Source organism: Hydra viridissima, unplaced genomic scaffold, assembly GCF_058129835.1.
Source record: "Hydra viridissima isolate aposymbiotic clone 2 unplaced genomic scaffold, HvirCarnegie_v1 scaffold_2, whole genome shotgun sequence".
NCBI lineage: Eukaryota > Metazoa > Cnidaria > Hydrozoa > Anthoathecata > Hydridae > Hydra > Hydra viridissima.
The window spans coordinates 8,307,709-8,320,716 of NW_028324301.1; the positions used below are offsets into that span (position 1 = coordinate 8,307,709).

Consider the following 13,008-nt stretch of genomic DNA (forward strand, 5'->3'; position numbering starts at 1 on the left):
AATTTCTTTGAATGAAAGCCTTTAAAATAATGAAAAGAGATAAAATTACGATGAAAAACAGTTATTTTAAAACCATCAAATTTACATTCTATTTTTCAACAATTATTGTTAGGTCACCATACCAATATTCAAATTACAGTACTATTCACGATTCACGATACAATAGTGAATTTTATGACAAGATTTATATTTAAAAGTCAGGACTTTCATCACGATTGAAAGTTCGAATTTCGTAACTTTGAGTAGGCATCACCTGTCCATTTGAAATCGAATCTTAAAATAAAAAGAATGCTTAAAATTATTTGAAGTAAAAAAAAAAGCAATTTTGTTTATGTATTTTAGAAAAAAACAGTAATTTTTTTTACAACATAAAGTGCATTCAGTTAAATATTTATAGATTTTTAAACCAGAAATCCATTTAAAAAAAAACGTTTTACAAAAGGAGGGTAACGAAAATCCGAAAAAGCTAATGCATCAAAACAAAACGATGCTCATCTCTATATAAGAATGATATACTAATACATAAGGGTTGATAATCAACTAGATAATCTTAAGACAAACCGCTATGTTTATATTTGCTGTTATTTCAATATGGCTAATAAAAAATATTAAAAATATCGTGCAGAAGAAAAAAAATCCATTTAATTACACAGCTAACGGTGTACAACAAAATATCATTTGTTTTTTATTATAGTAAGTACGTAGTAAAACTAAAAAAAAAGAACAAAAGAGAGGTACTTTTTTAGAGGAACTTTGTCTTATAGAAAAAAATGCTGATTTTGGGTAACTTTTCAAGAAAGATTTAAAAATTTTTAACTTAAATCTACATCTTATTTTTATTCATTTTTAGAAATATGCAAAAATCAACAACAAACTCTAAAAACTTGCCTAATAACCATTTCTCTGAAACTGAACAAAAATCTTGCCTCCTGCACCTTATCTGACCAATACCGATACCAGCCTTCCTCAAGGATGTTGTTAACTAAAATATTAGAAATATCAGAATTAATCTCAAAACTCAATTAAAACTAACATTTAAAAGTTATTTTTGACCATTATGGAGCATTTGGAGACATTTTTGACAAAGATTAGTTGCGTTTAACAAGAGATTAAATTCAAACCATTCCAACAAGAGATTAAATTCAAACCATTTTCAAGGCACTTAGAGAATTAGAATTGGTAGTTTTTATTTAACTATAATATTCAAAAGTTATGTTTGTGTTATAAATAATTGTAACAAAACATAGCTATATTTACCCGGCCCCCACATTCCAGTATCAGTTTTTCCATTTCTTCGTGAGATGGGGAAGTTGTTTCAGCCAAATATATTGGGAGAAAGCCTGAGAAAAGGACAGCATGCCTGCTTCTACCTTCCAAGATGCGTTGAGTACGAGAAATCTTAAAAAAGTGTTTGAAACTAACAGGTTTTAAAGCATTGAAACAATACAGATTAAAGCCAGTAATTTTACAGGATATAAAGATTGGTGATTGTGATAATGTAAAACAGAATTATTTTAACTTGATAAAATAAATCTGTTTTACATTATCACAAGCCCTTTTTCAAGAAAACTGATGATTCCGAAAAATATAGAATATTTTGAGCCAGATTATATAACATTCAAGCATCATTAGAAATACCTGGGCAACAGGATAATCTTCTGCTAATTCATACGAATCTTCTGGAAGCCACTTACCTTTATCATAAGAATCAGAAACCTAAAATAATTAATAGCTAATAAATAATAGTAAGAATACTAATAAAAATAATAATGATAACAACAACAATATCAGTAATAATAGCAATAATAAAATAAGAGGAATAAAATAAGCTTTTTTATTATTACTTTAATATTAAAAATGATTATACCCATTTTGGAGATAATAACCAACAACCTTTAATAATCGCATGAAGCACATTTAGTGTACGTCTTCCACTACCAGAAACTACATGTGTAGTATCTGCAACAACATTGGTTCGCACTTGAAATCCTCCCAAGTGTTTTGTTGCTGCTTTAAAAAAATCATGTTCACTGTAAAAAAAAAAAAAAAAATGTTTGAATAAATCACAAAACTGAAATACTTCTAAATACCTTCAAATTTTGTAAACCAATACCAACAATATAACTTTAACAATAAAAATCAATTTCAAAACAGTTCTTTTCATCTATAAATAAAAAACAATTCAAAACAAGGTCTTTATGTTATACTTAAAATTTAAAAATACAATATCCACCTGAAATGCAAACTTGTAGCAACTAACGATGCTTTCAACTAAAAAAAAATAGAATAAAAGAAAAATAAATTAAAAAAAAAATGTTGTTATTTCTATAAATTTATAAGAATAAAGCTGACATAAATCAAAAATTCATGTTTATAAAGAAACAAAAAAATCTGCTTACAAATAATTTTAAATTTATCTTCATTACTTTATATTCACATTATTCCTTTGTAGTATTTTTAATGTAATTACCTTTGATGAAGCTTTATTTGATTGAATTGAGGTTTGAACTGAATTATACAAATTATCATTTCCAATTTCGCCATCTGAAATTCCTGAATCATTATCATGATCTGGAAGATTATGAAATCTTACAGTTTTTTGTTTTTGTTTCAAAGGAACTATTAATCCTGCATTCTCATCATGAACAAAACTTGAATCAAGATGATCACTAGAAAAATCTTCACCTGATGATAGTTTTTTGCTATTATTCATTTCTTCAGAAAAGTTAGCAACTACATGTCTGTTCTCCGTATTGTGATTAGTCACACTAATTGGTTTATCAACACTTTCAGTTTGAATGTTTGTATTAACATTAGGTTTTTTGAGAGATTTTCTAAATTGTTTTGTGATCTCAAAATCTACACCTGAAGACCTTCGCTGCAATGATTTAAGTCTTTCAGATGATCGAGAAAGAGGAAAATCATTTTGTTGTAATGTGCATTTCATGTCAAGACTTTCATTTCTATTGCAAGAAACTATGTGATATTTACTTGCTTTACTGGCACTTGATTTGGCACAATCTTTAGCTGTGATTGTGCTATCAACAGACAATTGGCTTAAATAACATTCTAGAGAGGAAGTTGAAAATGGTTTCTCAAAGCATTGACCAATGGGTAAAGAACCTCCTACATGACATATAGGAAGGGAGCTTGAACAAGAACTACCCCTTTTTTTTCTTTCTTTTAGATTTTGAAGAGCATTTTCCATGAACACAGGACCGGAATCAATATTTGCTTTTTCTAAAATAAAAACTTGTTTATAAACTAAAAAAGTTGATTTATGTTTGTACAAATACAACTTTACTATGTTTGAAAATTAAGTTCTGATATAATGTAGATAATAAAGAAAAATCCAAAAAAGGTAAAATAAAATACAAAAAAAAAAAAGAAAAAAAAGAAATAAGACAAACCTTCTAAAAAAATCAGCTGCTTTTTTTTAATTCTGGGATTTATTAATTTGTCTTGAGGTGTAAATTTTGCCTTTGATAGTAGTTTCTTTCTTTTACTTACAGAATTTTCCATACAATTTAAAGAATTTTTCCCACAGTTTACAGATTTATGTAAAAATTTGGATGTGTCAACTGATATATCATTTAAATCTGAGGCTGTCTTTCTTTCAGTTTCTGAATGCTCCATAGTAACTATTTTGTTGGAAAAGTTTCCATTTGTTAGGTTGTTACAAGAATCATTTTGCAAATGAGAATCAATAGATTTTTTCTCAGAGGAAACCAAATCATCAGATACAAGTTGAGTATTAAATTGCTCTTTCAAAAGATTGTTTGAATAAAGAACTGTATGCAAAGATTCAAAAGAACATGCTTGCTTTGCACTGACACCTAAGTCTACAACCATGTTAGTACTGATCACATCAGGTTTAAAGGAAGAATAAGATTTCTCTGAACCACTGCTACACATCTTTTCAAGTTTGTTGCATAGTGTTTTTGAAGGACTGCTACATGATTCTTCAGATGGACTAGCATTTAAAATTTCAAAACAGGATAATCTTTCTGATAATCTGCGCCCTGAAAAAACAAGCTCTAATTTTTGTTCTTTTAAGCTTTTTTCTTTTTTTTCATCACCATTTTGTAACATATTTTTTTCATTAGCATTATGTAATGTATTAATTTCTTCATTTTCTAGATTTTTAAAAAAATAATTTAAGAAAATAGATTTTAATGTATTAGCTTTAAACATATCATAGTTAAAACAAATACTTAATTTTAATTAAATTTTAAATAATCATTTTCTCAAATAACCTACTGGTAAAATACTAAAATTGTTAAAACTACTAACCAAAGTTCAATTTACATTGGATATCTTCTTGCACAAGCTCAGAGTCTAGTTAAAAAAAAATTACATTTATTACATTTCAACCAAATATTTTTAATTCAAAAAGAATTAAAACAATACATTTAAATTCTGGTAACTCAATTCTTCAAGAAATCAAGGAAATGGGTTTACTCAACAAATGTTTGATTTAAGCAAAGTTTAATATATTAAGGTGGAAAAAAAATTTTTTATTTGAAAGCAAAAATAGTTTATTTTAAAAACCAAATAAAAATGTGATTTCATGAGAAAAAAAGATTTTTTTAAGTGAAGATCCAAGATTCTGATGAATATGAGTTTTAAAAAAAATGACACTGAATTTTTAAAACTATGGAATTTTATAAAATTTTCCTTTAAGCCAACTTAATTCTTAAATACTCTTTAAGTGTTACCAGCAAGAATTATTTTAGAAAATAAAAGCTTTAAAATTGTATTTATTCATTCTTTCACAAGTATGAAAAGATTTGATTTTTGAAACAAGGGATGCAGATGTTGTAGAATTATTTTGTTCAAAAGAAATCTCTGAGTTCTGAGACATTCTCTGTTTAAGGAAAGATAAAAGGAATTATAAGAAATAAGAGCTTCTCTATTATATCTCAGTTTCTCTTTCATAGAACTGTTTCTCTTTTGAAATCATCACAATTAGAACAACTTTTGGATTTGTGTCGACTTCTTGAAAGATGTTGGATCAAAGTATAAATGCACATGGCCCAAAGTTATGCAGATAATATTGCTCAAATGAGTACAAAATCAGTACAAAATATTACAAAAATATTAGAAAACATAATTAACTGGTCTAAAATCCCCAAATATAGTAGCACTTCCAACAAACTCTCAATGATCTTAATCAATGATGTTAATTACATTGTTGAGTTGTAACAATTTTGTTTTTGCAAAAGGATCATTCTAGACAGGTAAAATCAAAGTTAAAGGATAATAACCAACAAAGATGTTGTTTTGCATTAATGTGCAACACTATTCTATTAAGGAGATTTGAAATGTTATTATTGCTGTTATTATCTTCAAGTAGTTCTAAGAAAATTTATTTGCTCTAGCTAGAAAATGCTTCTTGTGTACTTTAAGGACATATTCTAATATTATTTAGGGGTAATTTAATGGTAACACTTGAGTTTCAGCACGATAATGATCTTAAACATCTAAGCTATTCTACAAATATAATGATAAGTTTATAATTAGTCTTTACATCAAGAAAGTTAAAAAAAGGTAGCCAAATACATATAATATTTGCTCATATAAAGTGATTTTCACCAATTTATATTTCGAAACAAGTGTCAAAGTGAAAAATACTACAAATAAAAAGCACAAGATTTTTTTTTTCTTTTTTGTTACACCAGTGAGTCAGAAATTCCATAAGATTTCTTCAGAAATATCCTTCAGAAATGTATTAAGACAAGTATAAGAAAACAAAAGCATTATTGTTCAAAATTATTTAGAATAATCTTTTTGGGTAGTAGCTATACTTAGCACTATTTCATTTGATACTAAGTAAGTCCAACAGCATTTATTTTCCTTTTCAACATTACTATCTAACTTCATGACTGCCATCATCAAAAACAACAATTATGAGTACCTACCTAAATTAGAAAAATTTGATCCATTAATATAGTTAAGCATCCATGGTGTATCAGGGACAGGTCGTGGAGTAGCTACCAACTTATACAGATCCTAACATAATTGCAAAAAGAAAGTCAGATAAAAAAGAAAAAAAAATTTTAAAACATTTGAATATTTAGCATATTATTGTATTTGTTTTTAATAAAGTTTATAAATATCCTTATTTTAATTAACAGCTTATAGGAAACTAATAACAAAAAAGATGTGAATTTTGTTAAAAAAAGTTAATTGGAGCAGTGGTTATAGAAGGTAACAGTGTGATAGACTCGCTACTTACAGAACTTTTTATGTATTCTTGACTGTCAAGACAGATGATATGGTCTAAATATAGAAAATATTCTTTTTAAGATTGCAAAGCTATAGATTAGTAAAAAAAATTAGTCTAAATACAAAGTAAACCATTTCAAGTATGCAAAACAGTTTTTTTGCAGTAAAATTATCAGTCGAATTTTAGACAAAACTTAAGTAATTTTTATAAATCCTTAGAGCAGAAATTAACTGCAATAAATTTACAAGTAACAATGACTCATACAAACTCAATCTAAATGTAATTTTCATTTACAAAACAAATAATGATGCTGAATGCTTAGAGATGATTGCTTAAAATTTTCTTTTACTTGCACTTTCATACCAATTAAAACATTTGCACTAAAATTTCTTTAAATCATTTATTTTATTAGAAAACACTTTAATTTGTTACAAAAATCAAAAGCCAAATAACTAAATTCACCTGGTGTTGTATCTACGTTTTTGTTTATTTTATTAAATCTACGCCGTCGTCTTTCGTCTTTCTCTAGAAAATTAAAGTTAATTATGAAAAAAAACTTTATTAACTTTATAAAAAAAAAATTTTTAATACTAGATAAGGAAGTGAAATAGGTAGCAACTTGCAAAATGAATTTCTAATTATTTGTTTAACAAAACAACTTCTAATCTTTTATCAAATAAAGCACTTTTGGTTAAATAAAAAATAGCCATACTAGCACTATCAGAAAGTTCATCTTCAAATGATTTTGGTTGAAGAGATTTTATTCTCTTAACTCGAGCTAGTGGACATGGAGATTCCATATACTGTGGCACTTTTGCAGGAAACAAAGCCTCATTTACCCAAGACATTGTTGATTTACACGAATCAACCCAAAGAACTGATACAAAATAAACACTTAAACATTTACGAACTTGACTGAATGTGGTAGGCCTACCATCTTTGAAAACCTGATTAAAAATGTCATTATTAAATAAAGTTTTTAAAACTTTTGAAGTCTAAAAAATACTAAAAGTAAAGAATAAGCTTACCACATGGGTAACATTCTTTGTAAACTTCTCTGAGATCTATGTAACCAAACAAAAAACAAAAGAACAAAATAATAGAGATCATCAGTGCATTTTATTCATCCTTTTATCAGTCTTTCTTTTTAAGTTTAATTTCTTTAAAAACTTCTCACTATATTTTCTTGAATAAACTATATCATTATGACTTCATGCAGACCTCTTTATGAAACCCTTCCACTATAACTACCTCTTCTCTGTCTAAATCTTCCTAGGGATCTTTCCCTAAATAATTCAAGTTCTAGTAGAAGAAAAGAGCTGAACATTGGTCTTAACAACTTTTGAGATTGCTGATTCCAAAAGTATAAAGAAAATAGTTTAACTTAAAGTTTTGATGGGTGTTTTTTTTTAAAATTGTTTAATTACCATGAGTGAAGCTAACACTAATTCCTAGAGTTGTCCAACTCTTATGAACTTGAAAATTTTTCATATGAAAAAAGAGATATTAGGTTAACTTAATATTAAAGGATAAAACTTTGTAAAAGTGTAAATTTAAATACAACATTAGACAACATCAGCTTTAGATGTCTTTGTTCACATTTTTATAGATATTAAAAGCGTTTATTTTATTTTAAAGAAAGTTTTTGTGAAATAAACTTAGATACGGCAAAAACCATATACGTTAAAGGCATAGGGATTTTGCTGTATTTTTTAGAAAAAAAAAAAAAAAAAAAAGAACATTTCACTTTTATATTTTAACACAACATTTTATAACCTAAATGCAACCAGCGCAACCAATTTCTAAAATTTGAATGTATACATATTAATGGAATAAAAAAATTGTCTTAACCATTTTAAAATCAAAAAGTGATCATCAATAATTGTTAATTGAGTTGTTTTCCTTCATCTTTAGATTCAGCACTCTTAAAAATGGCCAAGAACTAAATTTCAGCAAATTTCTTTTTTTCAGGAATTATTCAGGAAAGGTTACTGCTATGAAATCTATAATGAAGGATCCAAGGGCAAATAGAGATTTTCTTTTTTAAATTCAAAATGGTAAATCTTTATTAAGCTTCAAGAGACCAAAACTATTTTTTTTATTAAGATGACCTAACATCTCTTCTTTGAATGAAAAATATTTCAAATCCAAGAGAGCTGAGTAAAATTTAGTGAAAGTGCAACTCATAGATAAATGAACAGAAAATTTATTTTGAAGAGTTTAAAATCAAAAAATGACCATAAAAAATATTTGGATTCAGCACTCTTAATAATGATCAATTAAAAATTTTCAGCTCTTTTCTTCTACCAGAACTTAAATTATTTAGGAAAAGCTGATGATAAACCAGGACAAAAAATAGGGGTGTTTTACTTTTGAATGGTTTGGAGTTGGGAGCTCAAAGTTTTCATTTTATTGTGTAGGCAGCACTGGTTAAATTTGAAGGAAATCTGAGGAGTGAGTGGAAAAATTTAACTTTTTTATCCTACTTTAATGTGGAATTACCCTAAATTCTATTCATTCTGTTTAGAATATTATTCAGCATTTGATAACAATTTACCAAATTATTAACTGAAATTGTAAATTTCAAAAAAATCTACTAACTGTTGCTCCAAGTTTCTCTAACTCTCTAGAAACAGCTTTTGATCTGTTCTCATGTTCAGCTCGAACATCAACAAAAGCAATAACACCTAAAAAATTTTTAATAACACTTTAATCCTTACTAACTATAACACAATAGATTTCTTTTTCAAAAGTCTTCAACAGTGAATAACATGTAACAGCAAATGAATATATACAATATAAGGATATTATGTTGCATTTGAATATTGTATTCATATCATATATAATCATTATAAAATTTAGTATGCACCATATCAACTGATACCTTGTAATGGCTTGTGAGGTAATGCTACTGCTGTACCAAAATCTTCATCAATATTTTTATGTTTATTACTATGAGTCGATGGTACTGACAGGCATGACTCATCTTTCTTAAGCTTAGCTATATAGTTTTTATTAGTTAAAATTATTTCAGGTGAGTGAGGAATTTCAAGGTTACTTTCCTTTAGATTATTTGGTATACTAAGTGGGTTGTATTGCAGAGGTAATTTTTCTGGTGTTGAAGGTTCTTTTAAAAAATTTTTCTTTGACATGTCTGGATTGCAAGTAGAAGTATTACTAGAGTCACTTACTTTTTCTAAGATAACATTTTCAACTAACAAGTTAGCCATATTTAATGAAGTTTTTACTTCAAGCTTAAAAAACCAGCATAATTTTTGGGAATTAAATGTTTTGTATATAGCTGTGTTTAAAGCTGAGTTTAAGACTTTTGAATATATATAAGCTAAACACCATAGTAATACATATTACAAAACTTGCTGATTAGGAAAAACACTCCTCTTCCACTACTTGTATGTAGTTATTTATTTAACACATTCATATTATTTAAGCATCATTTAATTGTCATTTGTTTTGGGTCAAAATAAGTGTTGGCATTTAAGTTCGAAATTGGCGCCGTAAATTTATATTAATCACGGCGATCCTTAGACCATTAAAAACTATAGACCCGGCCTAAGCTCAATAATTCTAATCTTCAAGTGAAGCCAAAAAAAAAAGTTGGCGCATGACGTCAGTTTGTGGCAAAAACTTTTTTAGATGATAAGTTTGCTCTTGCATTTGCATCATATTTTTTGATTATCATCAACTATGGTGCATTCTTGCTGTGCATATAACTGCAAAGAAAGACATAAAGCTGGGGCAGATATATCATTTCATGGGTAAGTGTTTATTTTAAATAAAAAATAATTTAATATGACTACTATGATGTTATTTATCTATTGATTATTTAATATGACTAAATATTATCATATTTAATATAATATAGAATATATATATATATATATATATATATATATATATATATATATATATATATATATATATATATATATATATATATATATATATATATATATATATGTATATATATATATATATATATATATAGCAAGCTATAATTATGATGAGCTATTTATTTTTCATCCTAATTTATAATGAATGATTAATAGATGATTATATACATGATAAATGTTTATCTTTTATTAAATTATGATGAAAGATAAATGGCTTATCATATTTATACATAGTAGTCATATTAAGTCATATTGTTATGTCATAATAATAATTTTTGTTGTCCACTATTACTATTATTAACGACTCAATTGTATTTTTATTTTGGATTTCTGCAATTTTGGCCAATATTGATTTATCCTAGCATATGTTTTGATTTATGCTAATATTTGTTTGAAATGTTTTAATATTTTTATATAAATATTATTTGTTGTTTGAAACTAAAAAGTTCTTTTTTCTTGATAAGAAAGTAAACATAATACTATATAGAATATATCATAGTTTAGAACCACATCCATTATGTTTGCTATTATATTGCTAAATGTTATTACTAATATGTTGCTATAAACCATTATATTGCTATATGCTACTTTTTGATAAACATGCAAAAAAGTATTTTTATTTATTTATATAATTTATGTTACAGATTTCCAAAAGATTTATTGTTACGAAATAAATGGATTGCTGTCATGCGTAGAGAAAACTTTATTCCAACAAAAAGTTCAAAAATTTGTTCTAAGCATTTTACACCAGATTCATATGTTGTTAGCGGTTGTAGTTCAAAAAAGCAACTTAAAAAGGATGCTATACCAAGTGTTTTTAATTTTCCAAGTAGTTTGGTGAAGAAAATTAAACCTAGAAAACCTCCAGCTAAAAGAAAAATCACAAGTGAGAGTGAAATTAATATTAAAACAACAAAAGATGATACTTCATTTGAAACTACCCTGGAAACAGCCTCCTTAGACAGAGCTAAAAGACAGAGCTGCAATACCTTTAGGAATTTAAAAAAAACAGCCTTAGAACCTCCTCTAAAAAGGAGAAAATGTTACCTGAATGATTTTAAAAAACACCAGTCTTTTAATCTAGCATTAAAAATAATTTCAAAGCAAGAAAAAAAAATTAAAATTTTGCAACAACGAAATCGGCGACTTCTCAAAAGAGTATCTAACTTACAATCTTTACTTAAACATTTGAAGGAAATGCAAATGATTGACGAAGAATCCTCCCTTAAGCTTTCTGTAAGTGATATTTACTAAATATATAAAGTAACAATCTATGTGAACTTTCCATTCAAACTTTTTAATTAGGTATAGGTAATAATTCCTTAGATATTTTAAAGTTATTTAATTTTTTGTAGGACACAATGCCTGCTTCTACAAAAATTGTTTTTAAACAATTACTAGAATCCAAATGCACTAAAGAATATCCAATGGAGTTGAAAAGCTTTGCTCTTACCCTAAATTTTTATTCTCCTAGAGCTTATTCATATGTCAGAAAAACATTTACTAAAATGCTTCCTCATCCAAGAACACTTCAAAAATGGTATCAAAAAGTCACATGCGAACCTGGATTTCAATCTGAATCAATTAAGGTCTTAAAACTGAAAGTAGCAGAACTAAAAGAAAAAGGAAAATCATGTATCTGCTCATTAATGATTGATGAAATGGCAATTCATAAAAAAATAGAATGGGATGGTGAAAAGTTTTCAGGGTAGGTTGTGTTAATACAGTTATATATAAGTACAATTATATATGTACACAATAGTGGAAAGTTTGTGTTTGTTTAATCAAAAAAAATTTAATTATAATTTTAGGTATGTTGATATTGGTTCTGAACTTCAAACCGATTCTGCAGTTGAAGCAAAAGAAGCAGTTGTGTTTTTGATTAACAGCTTAAACAATGCGTGGAAGCTACCAATTGGCTACTTTTTAATTAATGGAATCTCAGGAGTTCAAAAAAGTAACTTAGTAAAAATGTGTTTAAAAATATTAGAAGAAGCTGGCGTTACTATAACAAGTTTAACTTTTGATGGTGCTTCGGCAAATATTAGTATGGCTAATCATCTTGGAGCTGATTTATCAGTTAACTCTACTTGTACATACTTTCCACATCCAGTTACAAAAAAACCAATTTTTATTTTCATGGATCCTCCGCACATGTTAAAACTTATAAGAAATACATTAGGTTTGCACAAAATAATGTTTGATAGTAATAATGAACCGATAAAATGGGATTTTATTGAAAAATTAGTAAATATTCAAGAAAAGGAAGGCCTTCATTTAGCGACAAAAATTACAAAGAGACATATAAATTGGTTTCAAGAAAAAATGAAAGTCAAGCTAGCTGCACAGACATTCAGTCAAAAAGTTGCAAATGCAATAAAATATTTACGAGAAAGTCACCACTTGAAGGATTTTGAAGACAGCAAATCAACAGAAAGATTTATTATTGCTATTAATAACATTTTTGACATTTTAAATAGCAGAAATTTGTTAGCAAAGAATTTCAAGTGTAGTTTACAACATTACAATAAAGAAACTATTTTCAAAAAAATAAAAGAGTCAATAGAGTATTTAATAACACTTAAATGTGCTAAAAATGGAGAACCTCTGCATTTAAGTCAAAGTAAAACAGGTGTTATTGGGATGATTGTAAGCCTGAAATCATATATGGGATTATGGAATTATTATGTTCAAAATGGTAATTATAGTCTTAGGTATATTTCAGCTTATAAGTGCTATAAGGAGCCATGGAGGATATAATAATAATCCCACAGCAAAACAGTTTCAAGCTGCCTACAAAAAATTGTTGATTCATACAAGTGTTTCAGGTTCTTCTCAGGCCAATTGTATTGAACAGGCACCATCAAT

General features: G+C 27.0%; 1 protein-coding gene across 3 annotated transcripts; it reads right to left on the bottom strand.

Annotated features, from left to right (window-relative positions):
- Positions 1–45: 45 nt before the first annotated feature.
- On the bottom strand, positions 46–9,843 carry LOC145186427 (microcephalin-like). 3 transcript variants are annotated; one of them, XM_090079547.1, is made up of 17 exons: positions 9,281–9,709; positions 9,114–9,211; positions 8,831–8,916; positions 7,258–7,293; positions 6,942–7,176; positions 6,692–6,754; positions 6,239–6,282; positions 5,922–6,012; positions 4,294–4,338; positions 3,411–4,136; positions 2,471–3,240; positions 2,234–2,271; positions 1,868–2,030; positions 1,639–1,716; positions 1,258–1,398; positions 889–982; positions 46–273 (listed from the first exon to the last, which is right to left on the bottom strand). In XM_090079547.1, exons 1-17 carry the CDS (start codon positions 9,457–9,459, stop codon positions 191–193), a joined length of 2,970 nt encoding a protein of 989 aa, XP_089935673.1. In that variant the 5' UTR covers positions 9,460–9,709; the 3' UTR covers positions 46–190. The 3 variants fall into 3 exon arrangements, with proteins under 3 accessions (XP_089935673.1, XP_089935674.1, XP_089935672.1); XM_090079548.1 differs by having other exon boundaries at positions 3,411–4,022; positions 9,114–9,843; XM_090079546.1 differs by having other exon boundaries at positions 9,114–9,761.
- Positions 9,844–13,008: the final 3,165 nt, after the last annotated feature.

Bases quoted from the DNA above. Each gene is read 5' to 3' on its own strand.
- LOC145186427 (XM_090079546.1), bottom strand. From the start codon at position 9,459: ATGGCTAACTTGTTAGTTGAAAATGTTATCTTAGAAAAAGTAAGTGAC. The intron at 4,339-5,921 runs GTAGGTACTCAT...TTTTTTAACTAG, and splicing joins ATCAAATTTTTCTAATTTAG to ACTCTGAGCTTGTGCAAGAA. The intron at 1,399-1,638 runs GTATTTCTAATG...CACTTTTTTAAG, and splicing joins AAGATTATCCTGTTGCCCAG to ATTTCTCGTACTCAACGCAT.